General features: G+C 44.1%; 1 protein-coding gene across 3 annotated transcripts in view; it reads right to left on the bottom strand.

Annotated features, from left to right (window-relative positions):
* The window catches only part of LOC137423182 (uncharacterized), a 115,728-nt gene that overhangs the window by 29,008 nt on the left and 65,604 nt on the right, over nt 1-21,116 (bottom strand). For all 3 annotated transcript variants that reach the window (XR_013622878.1, XR_013622879.1, XM_068110067.2), the window contains exons 12-15: nt 20,556-20,589; nt 19,071-19,212; nt 14,726-14,756; nt 7,787-7,823 (exon numbers count right to left, since the gene is read on the bottom strand). Coding sequence is in view for 1 of the 3 variants with exons in the window: in XM_068110067.2 (XP_067966168.2) it covers nt 7,787-7,823; nt 14,726-14,756; nt 19,071-19,212; nt 20,556-20,589 (244 nt within the window). In the remaining 2 variants the exon portion in view is untranslated. The remainder of the gene's footprint in view (nt 1-7,786; nt 7,824-14,725; nt 14,757-19,070; nt 19,213-20,555; nt 20,590-21,116) is intronic.

Here is a 21,116-nt window from a genome sequence, read left to right as displayed (position 1 = left end):
TTTGGTGGACGGTACAACACACATATGAACAAAAGGTGGGAGCGAAGGGGAGGCCGTAGCCAAAGAGCCAAAGGTATTCCTGGGGGTGAGGGTGGAGAGAGGGCAGTGCAGGGTGTGAGGCAGAGAGTTTTTTTATAAAGATAGTAACCCCACCTCCAGGACGAGGCTCAGGTCCATCATTCCGGAGGAGGGAGTAACCTGGGAGAGATACCAAGGAATCAGAGACATCATGAAGGAGGAATGTTTCTGTTAAGCAGATCACATCTGGTTTGTCAGAAGCAACCTGTATGGAGAGATCGGGCAAGTTTGAGCGAAGGCCCCGGATGTTTGAGGTCCATACCATTAATGAAGAGGAAGGGGGAGCATCGGATACAGAACAGGGGGGGGTGGGGTAGGGTAAGATGTGGAAGAGGAGGAAGTGGTAGGTAGAGCTGTTGAAGGTGTGTCAGAGATTTCAGAATAGCTTGGAGAAAGGGAAGAATGGGGCGGACAAAAGGTTTGATGGTGATTGGGTTAGGCACAGTGAGGTGTTATTTGAGGAGGGGGAAGAGCGAGGCAGAAGGTTGGGGGAGATGAAGGTGAAAGTTGGAAGGGGGAAGAAGCGGGGAGGACGCTTTGAGGAGGAGGGGTGAGAGGGGAGTCTCGGAGGGGAGGAGCGAGGGAGAGTCTCGGAGGGGAGGGGTGTGGGGGGAGTTTAGGAGGGAAGGGGCAAGGGGGGAGATTTGAAAGGGATGGGTGATGGGGAAGATTTGGAGGGGAGGGGCAAGGGGTAAGATTTGAAAGAGATGGGTGATGGGGAAGATTTGAAGGGGAGGGGTAAGGGGGTAGATTTGGAGGGGAGGGGTGATGGGGAAGTTTTGGAGGGGAGAGGTGTTGTGGAAGTTTTGGAGGGAAGGGGTGATGGGGAAGATTTGGAGAGGAGGGGCAAGGGGGAAGATTTGAAAGAGATGGGTGTGGGGAAGATTTGGAGGGGAGGGGCAAGGGGGTAGATTTGGAGGGGGGGGGGGTGATGGGGAAGTTTTTGAGGGGAGGGGTGATGGGGAAGTTTTGGAGGGAAGGCGTGATGGGGAAGATTTGGAGGGGAGGGGTGAGATTGGATTTTAGAAAGTGTACGATTAATGGGAAACGAACATTTATTGCAAAATGAGTTTCTTGTGACCTTCGAATCAAAAATATGTTTGAGGACGCTGAAGGAGGGGTGGAGTGCAGGAGAGTTTCGGGAATGTAGAAAAGAGGGAACTGTAAGAGATGGGATTATTTTTTGGAATGAATGGATTTGGTGAGCAAGTCGAAAGCATCCTTTTATAGAAGAAGAAGAAAAAGGTGTTATAATATACGACAGAATACAGTTCTTCAGGGGAAAGTTTAAACATTTTTAAATTGAGCAGTGAAAACTATCTGGGGAAATGGAAAATGGAAATGGGGGTGAAACACATGATCGAAGAACAAATAAATAAGAACGAACAAATAAGAACAAGGAATAAACGAATAAGAACAGAGAAGGAAATATTTTTTGGGGGGGGGGGGGGTTTTTGAGTTGAGATTTTAAACAAGGAAGTATGGGGTGAAAGACTGGGACAAAAACAGAGAACAAAAGTAATTGCAGCGCAATCGACGGACCGCTGAGAGAAAAACAAAGCCTCAAGGTCGGACACGGTAGCCTACTCGGCCTAAAAATACGCGACACGAATTAACTGACGATTTTGTATGCAGGTATGAAAAATTAGCACCGAGAATCTTACTAAAGACACACAATAGGAACACACACCGAAAGATAGATACAGTTTCGACAAAAACACAATTGTGGAAAATTACTTAACTTCGAAAGCGTGAGCGCATGGACATCTTCGAAAAGACGTGACCTCCAATCTTGTGCATGCGCAAAAAAAGTGTTTTAGGGTATTTTCCAAAAAAAAGGGTATTTGATCTTCATTTCAACAATATTGACAGATAAAGGTGATATAATATAATATAACAAATATCATGAAACATTTACATTTTTGTAGTCCATTGTATAATTTAAATAAACATAAATGCAAATTTCGCATGTGGAAAAAGTAAGTACACCCCTACATTTATCACTACTTCAAATACCTAAAATTAGATTCAGGTGCACCAGCTCAGGTGCAAATGATGAGAACATCGTTAGAGAAGATCTTGGAGGAACCTGTCTTATTTAAACCTCAGACATTTAGTTTGGTTTACTCTTTGTTGTTGAAGTGTGCGGCGTCACCATGCCTAGATCAAAAGAGCTCTCTGAGGCCTTCAGAAAGAAGGTTATAGATGCCTACGAGTCTGGGAAGGGATTTAAAAAGATCTCCAAACAATTTGAAATCAATCATTCAACTGTCCAGGAAGAACATCTACAAGTGGAGAAGATTCCAAACAACTGCCAACTTGTTCAGACCAGGCCGCCCCAGCAAGTTCAGCCCCAGAGCAGACCGCAAGATGCTGAAAGAAGTCTCTAAGAACCCCAGAATGTCATCACGGGACCTACAGGTAGCTCTTGCCACTGTTCATGTCAAAGTGCACGAGTCTACCATGAGAAAGATGCTGCACAAATTTGATCTACATGGGAGGTGTGCCAGGAGGAAACCTTTGCTGTCCAGAAAGAACATCAGGGCAAGACTAAAGTTTGCCAATCTGGGCCACCTGGGCAAAGACCAGCACTTCTGGAACAATGTGCTCTGGACAGATGAGTCAAAGGTAGAGCTATTTGGCCACAGTACCAGAAGACATGTTTGGCGAAAACCAAAGACAGCATTTGCCCACAAGAACCTGATACCAACTGTAAAGCATGGTGGTGGAAATCTTATGGTTTGGGGCCGCTTTGCTGCATCAGGGCCTGGGCAGCTCACAATCATATAATCCACTATGAATTCTTCATTGTACCAGAGGGTGCTTGAGGATAATGTGAGGCCATCTGTCGGAAAGTTGAATCTCAACCGAAGGTGGACCTGGCAACATGACAATGACCCTAAACATACCAGTAAATCCACCAAGGAATGGCTGAAAAGAAAGAAATGGAGGGTTCTGGAATGGCCAAGTCAAAGCCCGGATCTAAATCCCATCGAGATGTTGTGGGGGGATTTGAAACGAGCTGTGCATGCAAGAAAACCCTCAAACATCGCACAGCTGAAAGAATTCTGCATGGAGGAGTGGGCAAAAATTTCTCCCAGTCGATGTCAGAGACTGGTAGACAGTTATAAGAAACGCCTACTTGAGGTTGTTTCTGCCAAAGGGGGCAATACCACCTATTAGAGCCAAGGGTGTACTTACTTTTTCCACATGCGAAATTTGCATTTATGTTTATTTAAATTATACAATGGACTACAAAATGTAAATGTTTCATGATATTTGTTATATTATATCACCTTTATCTCTCAATATTGTTGAAATGAAGATCAAATAGCTGTATGTTGAAATATGTTGAAAAAGTCAAAACTTTACATGGGGTGTACTTACTTTTTCACGTGACTGTACACTAGATCTCATGATTTATAACAACCCTGTAACATTTTAAGTTGATTGGTGCAGCAGTCTTTGATGTTTTGACCGAAAGACTGTGGCAACAGAATCTTACTATAATTCACCAAATGTCTTTCTGTCCCTCCGTCCATCCGTTCGCAGGTACCGCAAAAACGGCTGAACCGATTGCAACAATATTTTGGGTGGGTAATCCTGGGACACCCTGGAGTAAAATAGGCTGTATTATTTTTCCAATTTCAGCTTTGGTCCCCAGCATTTTCAGGTTTGGACTCCCGCATAACGTTATTTTCCCGGGTACCACACAAACGGCTGCACCGATCGCTGCACAGCTGCACCGATCGGCTGCACCGATCGGACTCGGTGACCTCGGACAAAGACCTTTTATAAGGACATGGGTTGAATCCCTACTTGAGAGAATGCCAACCCCCTCTCCACCATCACGGTCGTCTCTCCAACTCACAATCCCATGAGATATGTGGAAAGGACGACCCAAAACCAATTATCTTCTTTTTGATTCGTATATAAACGTCATTAAAAGTAAATAATGACCTCGGCCAAAGTTCAAACGACGTGAGTTTCATCTCTACATGAGAGAATTCCACATAGCTATTTGGGCGTTGTATAAGCTAACAGATTGTTGTCTCCATCGATCTTGCCAAGGCCGTAACACCTCTCGGCTCAAAATTCTTTTAACTGTTGACTTGGTCGTTTTTACAATGAAGGAAACATTAACAATGTTGTTAAAAGTTTATTTTATGATTAATTTGTGATTGGAGATTTGTTGTTTGGAATGAAAAAAGAGATATCGAGTTCAAGTAAATGACGACATGCCGTGATGGTTTCTACTTTTGTGAACGCGGATCGCCATATGCAGATTCGCCACGGACCCACGATCGATGTTCCTCTTCGTGAACGTACCCGTTTGTTTGTGTACGGGTACGTTTTTCTTGGAAGTCCTTCATGAACTTGCTGTCCATGTCTGATGTGCGACTGAAGGTGCTACAGTAATGTGGAACTTATTGGTTTCATGCTTTAGCATTCGCCGTTTCTGCATTGTGTGTTTGCTCCTGGCCTCCCACCTGTACGTAGCACGGGTACCTCACTAGTAATAATAATGAAAAAATTGGAAGCCTATTTAGTTAAACAAATGTTTTTGAATTGACTTCCTTTAAACCTTAAAACCCCGTCAGCATTATATAGAGGAAATTAAAAATGTCAGCACAATAATATCCATGTTGTCACCACAGTAATACACATGTTGTCAGCACAATAATATACATGTTGTCAGCACAATAATAAACATGTTGTCAGCACAATAATACACGTTGTCAGCACAATAATATACATGTTGTCAGCACAATAATATACATGTTGTCAGCACAATAATAAACATGTCAGCACAATAATATACATGTTGAATGAATGAATGAATGATCGTTTTAAGGCCATTTTCCCCGCTAGAGCGGGGGTTAGCCTTGCGGGCCCCATGACAATCATGGTTCCCTGTTTGAGGCAATGTTTTTATGGCCGGATGCCCTTCTTGACGCCAACCCTCGGTCACGCTCTTACGATGCACAGAGATACGGTGTACCTATTCTAGATCGGGGTGCACACCGTGATCATTCATCCCAGCAAGCTGGTACTCAATTTGCCGACCTCGGAAGGATGACAGGCTGAGTCAATCCCCCTGGCGTTAATTCAGCGATCGACCGGGATTCGAACCCAGGATCCTAGGATCCCAAGCCGGCACCCTAACCGCTAAGCCAACACCAGGCTTCAATGTACAATAATATACATGTTGTTAGCACAATAATATACATGTTGTCAGCACAATAATATACATGTTGTCAGCACAATAATATACATGTTGTCAGCACAATAGTATTGTCAGCATTATAGAGAGGGAATTTAAAGTAAAATAACTTCAGTTATTTGATTTTTAAACTCATTATTTTGAGGTGCAAAGTAGAAATCTAACCTGACAATGCTGAGTTATTGATCTTTTTTTTTTTTCTTTTTTTCTTTTTCTTTTCGGTGTGTGTACTTATAGTGTGTTTTTAGTAAGATTCTCGGTGTTAATTTTTCATACCTGTATACAAAATCGTCGGTTAATTCGTGTCGCGTATTCTGAGGCCTAATAGGCTTCCGTGTCCGACCTTGAGGCTTTGTTTTTCTCTCAGCGGTTCGTTGATTGCGCTGCAATTACTTTCGTTCTCTGTTTCTTGTCCCAGTCTTTCACCCAATACTTCCTTGTTTAAAATCTCAACTCAAAAAAAAATAAAAAAATCCTACTCTGCTCTTATTCGTTTATTTTTTGTTCTTATTTGTTCGTTCGTTCTTCGAACACGTTGTTCGTGATCACGTGATCACGTTGTTAAAAATGTTTAAACTTTCCCCTGAAGAACTGTATTCTGTCGTATATTACAACACCTTTTTCTTCTTCTTCGATAAAAGGATGCTTTCGACTTTCTCACCAAATCTATTCATTCCAAAAAAAAATTCCATCTCTTACAGTTCCTTTTTTCTACATTCCCGAAACTCTCCTGCACTCCACCCCTCCTTCAGCGTCCTCAAACGTATTTTTGACTCGAAGGTCTCAAGAAACTCATTTTGCAATAAATGTTCGTTTCCCATTAATCGTACACTTTTCAAAATCCAATCTCACCCCTCCCCTCCAAATCTTCCCCATCACCCCTTCCCTCCAAAACTTCCCCATCACCCCTCCCCTCCAAAACTTCCCCATCACCCCTCCCCTCCAAAACTTCCCCATCACCCCTCCCCTCCAAATCTACCCCCTTGCCCCTCCCCTCCAAATCTTCCCCATCACCCATCTCTTTCAAATATTCCCCCTTGCCCCTCCCCTCCAAATCTTCCCCATCACCCATCCCTTTCAAATCTTCCACCTTGCCCCTCCCCTCCAAATCTTCCCCCCCACCCCTTCCCTCCAAAACTTCCCCATCACCCCTCCCCTCCAAAACATCCCCAACACCCCTCCCCTCCAAATCTACCCCCTTGCCTCTCCCCTCCAAATCTTCCCCATCACCCATCTCTTTCAAATATTCGCCCTTGCCCCTCCCCTCCAAATCCTCCCCCTTTCCCCTCCCCTCCAAATCTTCCCCATCACCCCTTCCCTCCAAAACTTCCCCATCACCCCTCCCCTCCAAATCTACCCCCTTGCCCCTCCCCTCCAAATCTTCCCCATCACCCATCTCTTTCAAATCTTCCCCCTTGCCCCTCCCCTCCAAATCTTCCACCTTGCCCCTCCCCTCCAAATCTTCCCCCCCACCCCTTCCCTCCAAAACTTCCCCAACACCCCTCCCCTCCAAAACTTCCCCATCAGCCCTCCCCTCCAAATCTACCCCCTTGCCCCTCCCCTCCAAATCTTCCCCATCACCCATCTCTTGCCCCTACAAGATCGAGGCTCGTGAAAGAGCGAACATTAATCACACAGAAAGACAAACAGACACACAAAACAAATAACATCGGGAGCGGTAGACAAGATGGGGAGAGAGGGGGAAGGACACAAACACAACATTTGAGAGCAGGGACCGAGAGACATGGAGACATCGAGAGAACTGTGGGAGGGAGAGGGCTTTGGGGGGGAGGCATGGGAAGGGGGGGGGGTGGGAGAGGTATAAAACATATGGACACTGCCAAGACTTCCAGGAAAGAAGTTGGAATTTCAAACAAGGTGGATCTGGGGTGAATTAGTGGGGGTAAAAAAGATCAAGGTTTTGGATGGGGGAAGATAAGAGATGGTGGTGAATCTGAACCTGACGATGCTGAGTTATTGATCTGAACCTGACAATGCCGAGTTAGGGATCTGTACCTGACCATGTTGATTTATGGATCTGTACCTGACCATGTTGATTTATGGATCTGTACCTGACCATGTTGATTTATGGATCTGTACCTGACCATGTTGATTTATGGATCTGTACCTGACCATGTTGATTTATGGATCTGTACCTGACCATGTTGATTTATGGATCTGTACCTGACCATGTTGATTTATGGATCTGTACCTGACCATGTTGATTTATGGATCTGTACCTGATCATGTTGATTTATGGATCTGTACCTGATCATGTTGATTTATGGATCTGTACCTGACCATGTTGATTTATGGATCTGTACCTGACCATGTTGTGTTATGGATTAATACACTAATTTGTTAACTCTTACTAAAAATGGTGCAAACCTTTTTAGACCAAAAACGAGGTATTATATCAATGTTCAATATGTCAATTTACAAAATAATGTGGTTGGATGTACAAGGTTAATATATGGTACATACCGTTTTTTTCGCTATGTGGCCTTGATTCATCCAAATTCTGCAATATATTTACAAGGTATGTAAATATTGATTTCTCCATAAGCAAACAATCAAAACAATTGTGGAGAGACACAATTGAGAGAATATCAGATATTAACTTAAAATGTACAAGCAAAGATCAACATAAATAAGAAAAGGTTTTAAATATGTTATTTAATCCAATTTTAAGTTTATTTTTATTTTTATCGTTTCTACATCATCTTTTCGTGCCTTAAAAATTCTTCAAGAATTAATGTTGCATCATCCTTTCCTACCTTAAAAAGATATTTTTATCCTCCCGCGTAAAACAAGCACCTTATGAGTATACCCAATGTGTAAAATGGAAAATGAGTGAAAATATCCCAACCAGAAACTTCACGCAGAACTGGATGCAACTTCATTCAAAAATATCCGTTAAACAGCAGTATTCTTCAAGAATGAATGTTGAATATTTGATTAATCAAACTCCAATTTAGGGCTTAAAAAAAAAAATACCGATAAAGATATAAAATATACTGTCGTCTCTGGTTTACAATAACAGACAGAGTACACCAATAAAAAAGATGTACGTTTGAAATAACATGAACAATTCTACTTCTTTAATGGCCCCAATTATTCTCAAAAAAAGTTGTGAGGTCACCCAATATACAAAGTGAAGGGGACAGGCATTTGGAATTTGTCCAGGGTGTCTGCAATAACTTACTCATTTACTCTTCACAATGTAAACCATATATATATTTTAATTCATCAACCAATGATTGGATCATCAAGATTGGAACACAGGCTAGACAGCTTGGAGGAGAGTGTGTAATACTGCATCTAAAACATTGTGCATACATTATGACTCACAGTATTGTTATTATCCCGTGCCCAGCACAGCAGGAGACAGTGTTTTGTAATCATTTCTGTGTGTGTGTCTGTCTGTCTGTCTTTGTGTCTTTCCAGGCCATAACCTTTTTTTACCATTTGAGTTTTGTCATCAAATTTTCACCAAGGCTTTAGAATGAGAATATTGAGAAGGCAAATTAATAATTCGGTGAAAAGGTCAAAGAAAAAAAACCCATCACATAAAATCAATTTCACCTGATTGACCTGAAATTTTAAGAATTTGCATATTGGGTCACTGACTTGGTTCACCAATGAAAAGCTAGAAGTTGATTTTTTTTTTTAGATTCAAAGGTCAAGAGTCAAGGTTGTGTAAAATCACAAATTTTCATGTGATTGAACTGAAATTTTAAGAATTTGCATATTGGGTCACAAAGGTCCTTTCGAAGCTGTCCATGCGCTCACGCTTTCGAAGTTAAGTAATTTTTTCACAATTGTGTTTTTGTCGAAACTGTATCTATCTTTCGGTGTGTGTACTTATAGTGTGTCTTTAGTAAGTTCTCGGTGTTAATTTTTCATACCTGTATACAAAATCGTCGGTTAATTCGTGTCGCGTATTCTGAGGCCTAACAGGCTTCCGTGTCCGACCTTGAGGCTTTGTTTTTCTCTCAGCGGTTCGTTGATTGCGCTGCAATTACTTTCGTTCTCTGTTTCTTGTCCCAGTCTTTCACCCAATACTTCCTTGTTTAAAATCTCAACTCAAAAAAAAATAAAAAAATCCTACTCTGCTCTTATTCGTTTATTTTTTGTTCTTATTTGTTCGTTCGTTCTTCGAACATGTTGTTCGTGATCACGTGATCACGTTGTTAAAAATGTTTAAACTTTCCCCTGAAGAACTGTATTCTGTCATATATTACAACACCTTTTTCTTCTTCTTCGATAAAAGGATGCTTTCGACTTTCTCACCAAATCTATTCATTCCAAAAAAAAATTCCATCTCTTACAGTTCCTTTTTTCTACATTCCCGAAACTCTCCTGCACTCCACCCCTCCTTCAGCGTCCTCAAACGTATTTTTGACTCGAAGGTCTCAAGAAACTCATTTTGCAATAAATGTTCGTTTCCCATTAATCGTACACTTTTCAAAATCCAATCTCACCCCTCCCCTCCAAATCTTCCCCATCACCCCTTCCCTCCAAAACTTCCCCATCACCCCTCCCCTCCAAAACTTCCCCATCACCCCTCCCCTCCAAATCTACCCCCTTGCCCCTCCCCTCCAAATCTTCCCCATCACCCATCTCTTTCAAATATTCCCCCTTGCCCCTCCCCTCCAAATCTTCCCCATCACCCATCCCTTTCAAATCTTCCACCTTGCCCCTCCCCTCCAAATCTTCCCCCCCACCCCTTCCCTCCAAAACTTCCCCATCACCCCTCCCCTCCAAAACTTCCCCAACACCCCTCCCCTCCAAATCTACCCCCTTGCCTCTCCCCTCCAAATCTTCCCCATCACCCATCTCTTTCAAATATTCGCCCTTGCCCCTCCCCTCCAAATCCTCCCCCTTGCCCCTCCCCTCCAAATCTTCCCCATCACCCCTTCCCTCCAAAACTTCCCCAACACCCCTCCCCTCCAAATCTTCCCCATCACCCATCTCTTTCAAATCTTACCCCTTGCCCCTCCCCTCCAAATCTTCCCCATCACCCATCTCTTTCAAATATTCGCCCTTGCCCCTCCCCTCCAAATCCTCCCCCTTGCCCCTCCCCTCCAAATCTTCCCCATCACCCCTTCCCTCCAAAACTTCCCCAACACCCCTCCCCTCCAAAACTTCCCCATCACCCCTCCCCTCCAAATCTACCCCCTTGCCCCTCCCCTCCAAATCTTCCCCATCACCCATCTCTTTCAAATCTTCCCCCTTGCCCCTCCCCTCCAAATCTTCCCCATCACCCATCCCTTTCAAATCTCCCCCCTTGCCCCTTCCCTCCTAAAGTCCCGCCACACCCCTCCCCTTCGAGACTCTCCCTCGCTCCTCCCCTCCTAGACTCCCCTCTCACCCCTCCTCCCCAAAGCGTCCTCCCCGCTTCTTTCCCCTTCCAACTTTCACCTTAATCTCCCCCAACCTTCTGCCTCGCTCTTCCCCCTCCTCAAATAACACCTCACTGTGCCTCACCCAATCACCATCAAACCTTTTGTCCGCCCCATTCTTCCCTTTCTCCAAGCTATTCTGAAATCTCTGACACACCTTCAACAGCTCTCCCTACCTCTTCCTCCTCTTCCACATCTTACCCTACCCCTGCCCCCCCCTGTTCTGAATCCGATGCCCCCACTTCCTCTTCATTAACGGTATGGACCTCAAACATCCGGGGCCTTCGCTCAAACTTGACTGATCTCTCCATACAGGTTGCTTCTGACAAACCAGATGTGACCTGCTGAACAGAAACTTTCCTCCTTCATGATATCTCTGATTCCTTGGTATCTCTCCCAGGTTACTCCCTCCTCCGGTATGATAGACCTGAGCCTCGTCCTGGAGGTGGGGTTGCCATCTTTATAAAAAAACTCTCTTCCTCACTCGCCCTGCACTGCCCTCTCTCCACCTCACCCCCAGGAATACCTTTGTCTATGGCTTCCCCTTCGCTCCCACCTTTTGTTCATATGTGTGTTGTACCGTCCACCAAACAGTGATGACTCCATCTACATCTCGCTGTCTGATAATATGGACCAACTTCTATCTACCCATCCCAACTCTCTCTTCCTCATATGTGGTGATTTCAATTGTCACCATGCCAGTTGGCTGGGTGTGGGTACCTCTCTCACCAGCCATGGCTCTTCAGCAAAGGACTTCTGCGACTCACTGGGACTGACACAATCTGTCAATTTCTCGACCTGGATCTCAGTCAACGAAGCATCTTCTCTTCTGGACTTGGTTTTGACCAACTTCCCTGAAAATGTCTGCTGCTCTTCTTCTGCTCCAATCGGCTCATCTGATCATGTGCTTGTTAAAGTGGACATCTCTCTGACCATTCTCAGAGAGCCTCCTCAGCGTCAGCGAGTCTGGCATTTCACTCAGGCTAACTGGCACGGTCTTCAAGCAGCCATCAATCATCTGGACTGATCTCCCATCTCTACCGCCTCTGACATCAACTCATCCTGGGAATTCTTCCAAAGTAAATTGCTCTCTCTCATGCACAGATTTATCCCATCTCGTCTTCAGTTGTCATACCCTTCCTCCCATCCATGGTACACAGAATCTTGTGGTGAGGCTGTTGCCCAGAAACAACTTGCTGTCGTCTCCTGGAAAGCAAATCCAACGGAAGGAAATCTAATTTCCTTTCACAAAGCCCGAAACAAGTGTGTGTCCACCCTCAGGAGAGCCAGGAAACAATATCTCTCCGTTCTCAAGACCAAACTCTCTTATCTGTCTCCCTCTTCCAAATCCTGGTGGCGGCTGGTCAAATCTGTTTCTGGTGTTTGTTCCCCCTCCATCCCCTTCCTCACCTCAAACGGCTACACGGCTGACTCCGCACGTGAAAAAGCTGAATGCCTCAACTCTGTGTTTGCCTCTAAATCTTGTGTCCCAAACCCATCCCTCTCTGTACCCACCGTACCCTGTCGTACCCAGCTGCTCCTGGACTCTGTGTCCTTTCCTCCTGACAAGGTGGAAAAGTTTCTGTCAACCCTCGACTCTGATTCTGCAACTGGACCTGACGGCATCAGCCCACGGGTCCTAAAATCCTGTTCCTCCGCTCTTTCACTCCCTCTCTTTGTTCTCCTCACCCTCTCTTTTGCTCAAGGTCATCTGCCATCTGCTTGGAAATCAGCCAAAATCACCGCTTTGCACAAAAAAGGTGCAAAAACAGATCCTAGCAACTACAGACCAATCAGCCTTCTCCCAATTATCAGCAAAGTCATGGAATCCATCATTGCTTCAGATATGAAATCTTTCGTCTTTCCCAATGGCTTGATCTCTGATCATCAATTTGGTTTCAGACCTGGTCACTCCACTCTGGACATGCTGCTTCTGCTTTCTCAACAATGGATGGAGTTCCTCAATGCCAAACAGGAAATTAGAGCTGTCTCCCTTGACATAGCATGTGCCTTCGATACGGTCTGGCACCCCGCTCTGCTCACCAAACACTCCTCCTTTGGTATCCATGGAAATCTCCACGCATGGCTGGCGGACTTCCTCTCTAGTCGTAGTCAACGTGTGGCCCTGAATGGGTTTCTCTCATCTCCTCTTCCTGTTCAGGCTGGAGTTCCCCAAGGCAGTGTTCTCGGCCCTGTGCTTTTTCTGGTCTTCATCAATGATCTCTCTGACTCTCTTGAAAATCCTCTCTATCTCTTTGCTGATGACTCTACTCTCTGTCGCTCCATTCCTCATCCCTCAGATCGGCAGTCTGCAGCCTCCTCACTCTCTGCAGACCTGGACAAAATCACAGACTGGGCAAAGAAGTGGAACATGTCTTTCAATCCTGACAAATCTCACACTCTTACGATGTCTCTCCGAAAAGACCGACTGGGCAACCCTCCCATCTACTTTCTGAATAATCCTCTCCAAGAAGTTCTGTCACTCAAGCTTTTGGGTCTCACTATCTGCCATGATCTTTCCTGGGAAAACCACGTTTCAAATCTGGCCTCCAAAGCCAGTCGCCATCTGGGCATCCTCCATCGTGCTAAGTCCTTCCTTGGCACACCTGAGCTCCTCACCACATACAAGGCTTTCATCCGCAGCTCAATGGAATACTGCTCTCCCCTCTGGGCTGGTGCTCCTGCCTCAGACCTAGCTCATCTTCACGCTGTTGAAACCAAAGCGTTCAGAATCATTGGAATCTCCCGCGATGAAGCTAACTCCAAGGGCCTTTCACTCACTCACCGCAGGCAGGTTAGTGGTCTTTCCGTCTTCTCCCGACTCCTCTCTGGCCTTGCCCCCCCCCCCAGCTCTCTCTGGGCTCTGTCCCCCAAATATTCCTACAGGTCGCACAAGATCTGCCTGCAACCCTCTTATGGTTAAACTGCCAAAATCAGGACTCTCTGCTCACTTTCACTCCTTCATTCCTCTTTTCTCCCGCCTCTGGAAAAAACTCCCTCACTCTCTTCAATCCCAATCCACCCTCCAGGTTTTTAAAACAGCTGTTCTCCACCATCTCTTATCTTTCCCCATCCAAAACCTTGATCTTTTCTACCCCCGCTAATTTCACCCCAAATCCACTTTTTTGAAATACCAACTTCTGTCCTGGAAGTCCTTGGTGTCGTTGTGTTTTATACTTCTCCCCCCCCACCCCCTTCCCGCGCCTCCTCCCCCCAAGCCCTCTCCTTCCCACACATCTCCCTGCTCTGTGATGTTGTGTTTGTGTGCTTCCCCTTCTCTCCCCATCTTGTCTTCCGCTCCCTCTTTTTGTACGTTTTGTTTGTCTGGTTGATTTGTTTGTGAAATAAATGTTAGCTCTTTCACGAGCCTCGATTCAGTATACAAAAAAAAAAAAAAAAAAAAAAATTGGTTCACCATTCATAAGTTAGAAGCTGATTTTTTTTTTAGATCTAAAGCTCAAAGATCAAGGCTGCAAAATACATTTTGTGTTTTTTAAACTGTTTTCGTTATTTTCAGTATACCGAAGAAGAAGAAGAAGAAGAAGCAGAAGACATCTGAATACAAACGGACGTGGACAGCCTTTGCCAAAGAATTATAACATTTCGCAACATCAGGAGTAAAGTTGGTGCCATTTCGAAACTACTTTAAAAACTCATTTACTGCTCCATGTCAGAAACCCCCGGGACTGAATTTCTCATTTTTAAAGCAAATTAACTGTTTAATTCATGACATTGAGACTATAATTGAGTTTTAAAGCACGTGCTGCTTCACAGTGTGGATAATATACTACGCGTGTGCACCCTGGCAGGGTTCATGTCAAGTTAGGATTTGCTGTCTCAATACTTTTAGTAATGAAATTGTACCGATGACGTACAATATTGCTTGAAGATACTAATACATGTTTCTTACCTTTATACGCATAAATTTGACTTCATTGCAATGACTAGGCCTTGCTCATAGTTTGGCCAATAAAACAAATTTTGGTTTGATATCTTCAACAAAAGAGTTACTGCTTACCTGAAATTTATCAGTCGTGGAAAAGGGTGATCTGATAATGACAAGTGGGGAGAAAGGAATATAAATAACAGACTATTACAACAAGTTTGCTGAAGTCCAAATCTGAAGAGTCGAGTAAACTTTGTATGATCGGTAGAACAAGACATAATTAAACGATATGTAGTCATTGTAAAGGGATGCAGAGTTCAGAATTTTAAAATGTCAGAACATGTTTTGTAAGAGGTACAAGGGTAAATAATTCATCTTATGGCCTAGTATGTAAGGAAATAAAAAAGTAAGGGTGGTTGTTAAAAATTGTCTCCATGTTGAGAAAGCAAGCATCGGTCAAGCGTCTTGCTTTCTCAACATGGAAAGTTAACCTGACTGAGTCCATATTGCAAATCACAAGTCTGAACTCTCCAAACAATCTTTCCTGCAACTCCAAGTCATGGTGGCAACTTGTCAAGTCCATCTCTAGTGCATGCCCCTCACACCACCCTCAATCCCCTCCCTTTCCTCAAATGGCATTGCTGCAAACGCTCCCGAGATAAGACAGAAAGTCTAAACTTTGTGTGTGCCTCCAAATATCATGTACCTAACCTATCACTGTCCCTATCTGACGCCCTCATACCGACTGTCTACTGGAATTTGTGTCCTTCTCACTTGAGAAGGTAGAGAAAGTTACGTCCAGCCTTGATCCTACTTAAGCAATGGACCAGGTGGCATCAGGCCTCATGTTCTCAAATCTTACTCCGCGATTCTTACTTTCCCTTTGTCTGCCCAATTCAGTCAGTACTTCTTATTTGGCAACCTCCCATTTTTCAGGAAGTCAGCAAACATGACTAGAATGGTGCAACAACAGATCTTATCAAACACCAACCAGTGAGCTTGTTTCAAATATTAAAAGCGAAGTAGTGGATTCAAACATCCATCATAACTGCTGGTGTCAAGAATTTCCTGTTTTCAAACAACTTGATGTGTCACCATCAGTTTGGGCACTCATCCCTGGACGTGCTGCTGCTCCTCTCTCAGCAATGCTTGCAGGTTATCAATCTCAACCAAGAGGCCCGGACTGTCTCCCTGGACATATCTCAGGTATTCAATGCTGTCTGGCATCCTGCTTTACTTTCTGGTTTTCTGACTTTCACTCACACAATCAGTGTGTTGTTGTCAATCGAACCTTCTCCTCTCTCCCTGTGTAGGATGGAGTTCAATAAGGCAGTGCCATGGGCCCGGTCCCATTCCTCATCGACATAAATGAACTCTCCTATGCACTGGAAAGTCCTCTCTTCCTTTCTGTAGATGACTCCACATTGTGCTGTAGAGTAACCATCCGACTGCTCGGCAGACTGCAACTGCACCACTCTGCTAATCCGGAATTGATTAGATACTGGTGTGATAAATGGAACAAATCTTTCAATCCTGGAAAATCTCAATGTCGCACGCTATCTCCCCGGAAGGATCATCCAACAAACTCACCTATCTGTTTCGATGGTCAGTCACTGGAGGAGGAGGTTCAGTCTCTTACATTTATAGGCCTCATCATCAGCCATGACCTCTTCTGGGTAAACCACAATTGCAAAAGGCAGCTATAGACTGGGCATCCTCCGTTGATCCAAGTGTTTCCTTGGAAAATCTGAGCTATCCATATTCTACAAAGATTTTGTCCATAGATCAATGGAGTACTGCTTTCTCCTATGGGCTGATACCCCAGCATCACATCTGTTTCTCCGCAATGCTGTGAAATCTAAATCTCTCAAAATTATTGGAGTCTCCTGTGAGGAGGCTGAAGCACAAGGTCTATTAATGTTGCTTTCACATTGCAGGCCGGTCAGTGGTCTCTCTGCTTTTTTTACCGCCTCTTCTCCAATCGTACTCGATTGCACTGATTTCTGTCCTCCGACCCTCACCAGCAACTGCAGCATGCACGTGTTCTTCTTGTAACCTCCTCCTGGTTCAACTTCCAAAACCCAGGTTGACTGCATACCTTATCTCCTTTGTTTGTAACTCCTCCTGTCTATGGAGCCTATTATTTCCTACCCTTCCCTCCAGGTTCAAGCTGATGGTGCACTGCCATCTCATGTTACCATCCTCACTACAACCTTTATTACTCTCATTGGCCCAACATTATTACTTGCAGGTTGTCGTGTTTCATCCCCTCCTCTCACCTCTCTTTCCACTTTTCCTGTTCGATTATTCCTTTTTTCTTTGCGTGCAACTGCTGCCCTGCTGCGCCACTGTGAATCCATAACCTCCATCAACTTGCTCTCCCATGAGCCTCGCTCTTAACAAAAATAGTGCACCACCAACTTCCTTCCTGAGAGTTTGCTTCTGTATCCCTCTTGTCCACCCCATGCATCCTCTCCTACACCTCTTTCCTCCCACATCCCTTATTTGTCCAAATCTTCCTTAATTCTGTTATTCAATCCTCATGTTGGTGTTTCCTCCTCTCTCTACTGTTTATTTTGTTCTGTTGCTTCCTGATCTGTTCAATGTTCTCACTTTTCGAGCCTTGACATTGCATACAAAGAAACTCTTAAATAACTAAACTAACAAACATCCAATTAATTCTCACTGATATCTAATTATTCTGGAGACCAATTCATTTGGTCCCCAGAATGAATCTATTTGAATTGGCATCAGGCGACTGTCGAAAGATAATGGTGAAATACAGACTTGGCATTTAATATGGAATATTTTTTTTGTGGGGATGAACTTACTTTTCAAGATGACTTTGAACCAAAAGTTCATTGCAATTATGTTGAAATTATTCCAGATTTTGTTAATGTGACCTTCAAAAGAAACAAAAACCACATTTGACATATTGAAGCAAATAAATTTATCCTTGAAAGTGATGTAAGCTGATATCGAACTCAATTCACGGACAGTACTGTGTTAAACTTCTGTGCGTTTTCCAGAAGTATCTCTTTATTTTGCACACTAGCCCAAAATTTTTTAAACAAAGACAAAAGTTAAATTACGACTGGGATTACGGACAGTAAAATTACAGTTCAGTACTTCGTGTAACTGCCACGAGCATTCAGGAGAGCACGTACACGTTGAGGCATGCTGTTCACGAGATTTGCCAAGGTTTGGACAGGAATCGCTTGCCATGCAGTTACAATAGCCTGCAGCAATTCACGCACAGAGGTCGGCTGCTAGTCCAAGTTGTCGATTTGACGCGTTAATTCTGCCCACAAGTTCTCTATCGGATTCATATCCGTGGACATGGCAGGCCACTGCATATGCTCTACACCACGGTCAGCAAGAAAGTGTTGGATTATGCGAGCACGATGAGGCCATGCATTGTCATCTTGGAAGACAAAGTTTCCTCGAAAGGCTGCACGAACAAATGGAAGCAATGTTTCTTCCAGAATGGCCTTGTGCTTGCACTGGTTCAGGTTTCCATTCAGAACAACCAGGTCAGTTTTGCCCCCTGCATGAAAAGCAGCCCAAACGGTCACCCCACCACCTCCAGCTTGGACTCTTGGCACTATACAATCCTCGTTGTAGGCTTCATGCACTTGTCTGTGCACTCGGACATGGCCATATTGACGATAGACCAGAAATCTAGACTTGTCACTGAAGATCACGTGATTCCAGTGTCCTGGCTGCCATTGACGGTGCTCTCTGGCCCACTGCAATCGGCGCTGGCGGTGTTGTCTGGTCAGACGTGGCTTTCTCAGGGGACGCCTGGCACGATAGCCTGCTTGAACCAGTCGTTGGTTGACTAGCCTTCTGGATACAGGCACATTTGTCAGTTGCTGCCACTCAGCCCTAAGCCGATTAGCTGACTTGGTACGGCCATTGCGGACTAACCGGTGCAGCTGGCGATCATCCCTCCTTGTGGTTCTGCGGGGACGTCCTGACCTCGGTATTGGAGTAGGGACACCCCTCTGAGCATTTCGTTTCAGAATCTTTGACACCTGACCTTGAGTGATGCCATACTGCCGAGCAATAGCATGCTGTTTCATGCCGGAATTTCGTAAAGCCACCACTAAATGACAAACAGCATTGTCGAGTTGACGCACCCTCTCCAGGGGAAGTGGCAATAACTTTTGTAGACGTGCAGCATTTGTTTTCCACTCATACAGAACGCAACAACCCTTATATACCCGATTGTGAAGCCAATCGTCAAATGTACCTGTCCGTACATTTTGTCACGCCACCTGTGATATAATCCTGTTATTGACTTCTTGCTGCGACAATCAGTGACATGGTTCTTTTAACAAATAAATCACCGAAGCGTAAAAGAAACTCACCAGATTGATATACCGAGTTCAGAAAGTAAACCCAAGTCAAGAAAAAAAATTTTCCCATATTAAATGACAAGTCTGTATATAAAGGGCGACAACCAAAGTCATACCGGGGTGGTGTTGCAGACTGCGACTGTGATTTACTGGTGAAACTTGCACTGGTCGACAGAAATGGAAGAGGTGCCTGTGGTTTCTCTGCTCTTGGTAGGGTATTGCTGTTACGACCTCCAATTTGATCTTGGTTAAAGGCCGCTGCAAATAGAACACATGGAAGAATGAAGGTTTTATTTACTTGAGACATTGAAAATACTGATGACTCAAGTTTATATTGCTTTAAACATTCTATTGGAAAATACTTAAGAGTTGCCATATCTTAGCAAACTATTTGCCATTAAAAAACAATGGCATGGAGATATTTGTCTACAGGTTGTACTGAATTGTGCTTTATCATTCATATGTTATCAATGGAACCCTGAGATAGGTTTCTCAAAGTATTCATTACGTTATGATACTTCCTGGCTTTTTAGGATAAGTTGGTTGTCATCATGGTTGCCCTTTGTAGCTGAAGCTGGCTGTTGAAATATGACATGCAAACAACCTGGAATTATGAATTAGTGAGACAACAACCACACTCTGAAATAGCAAGCAGTGAATGTGGTGTCAGGGCATATCCAGGTAGAAAGAAGAAGAACCACCATATTCACACTTTCAGACATATAGGGTTGCTGAAGCAGTTTTTCCTTCGCTAATGGGCACAATCCTGGACGGGTCCCACTCCGGCGCAGGATACTCGAATGCCTCATTCCTCCCAGTAAGCTGGTACTCATTTTTCCAACCTCCTAATGATGGCAGGCTGAGTCAACCCACCTGGTGTTGTTTTAACTGCATGGCAGGGGCTCAAACTTAGGACCCTAAGATCTCAAGCCAGCCACCTTGACTGTAAGCCAACACCAGGCTGCAGGCTTTGATGGCCTAATGACCTCCTCCTACATTGCAATTCCTTGTAAGGGAACGTATATTAATATTATATTATTACCTTGCGCTCGCGAAGCGAAGAGTGGGGTTAAGCGATTGGTCGAATCTGTCCGTACGTACGTATGTCATACATAGGTCGTACATACCTGTCTGCATTTAAAAAAAATCCATTTTCTCGGTAACTGTTGGTCCGATTGACTTAAATTTTTTACCATAGTATGCGTCTGTCTACTTTTTAGTGATAATTATGACATCATGCAGCACAGGACTGCGTAGTGTTGGCTTGACTGTTAAGTTGCCTGTCTTGAGATCTTAGGGTCCGGATTTCCCGCCCCTGTAATGTCGTTAAAATATAACACCAGGTGCGTTGACTCAGCCAGTTATTAGCAAAATGAGTTTTGAGTTGTTAGTTAGCAAAATGAGTACCAGCTTGCTGGTAACGGGGGCGCTGCATCAGCAGTACACATCTGAGCTTCCAAGTGTGATGCAACAAACAGCCACAGGGCGCATATGATAGAACAACAACAATAACAACAACACAGCACTGAGCATCCTACAAGCTGACACGTTTTTTCCTTTAGCTTCTTCAAATAGCTTTGTATGCAAAATTAATGACTCACACAGTTTGGGACAATCTGTTGTGTCTTCCAAAAACTGTAAAAGAAAACAAGATATTGAGTTATACAGTACAGTATTACAATGCTCCATTTTGGGTCTGGCAAGTTGCATATTTACTGTATGTGGTACAGTGAGTGGTGGTCATTTTCATTTTCCCTCATGGAATTTATTTAGGGGTTGCCATTGGAAGCATGACGCCATCAAAACTGCGATTTTTATGCCTCCGCCGCCGAAGGTGCATTATGTTTTTGGGTTGTCCGTCCGTATGTGCGTATGGGTTAAACTTCGTTTTTCTCAGAAATCACATGTTCAATTGAGACTAAACTTTCAGGGTAGGAGTGACACCCATGCTGGATGTTTTTAATCATAATTGTGACGTCATAGGCCACGTGGTATGGCAGCCATCTTCAAATAAACGCAAAAAAAAAAAAAATTCTCGGAAACTGCTGAATGGAAAGATTTGAAACTTGGCACATTGTCAAGTACTCCAAATGGGGAACAAAAGCATGATAATGATGACATCATAGGTGAAGTGGTATACCAGCCAAAAATGTTTTAATCGA

This window comes from Myxine glutinosa, chromosome 3 (genome assembly GCF_964187855.1).
Source record: "Myxine glutinosa chromosome 3, kmMyxGlut1.1, whole genome shotgun sequence".
Taxonomy (NCBI): Eukaryota; Metazoa; Chordata; class Myxini; order Myxiniformes; family Myxinidae; genus Myxine; species Myxine glutinosa.
The sequence above is the reverse complement of the archived record's forward strand: the minus strand, read 5'-3'. Positions and strand labels throughout refer to the sequence as shown.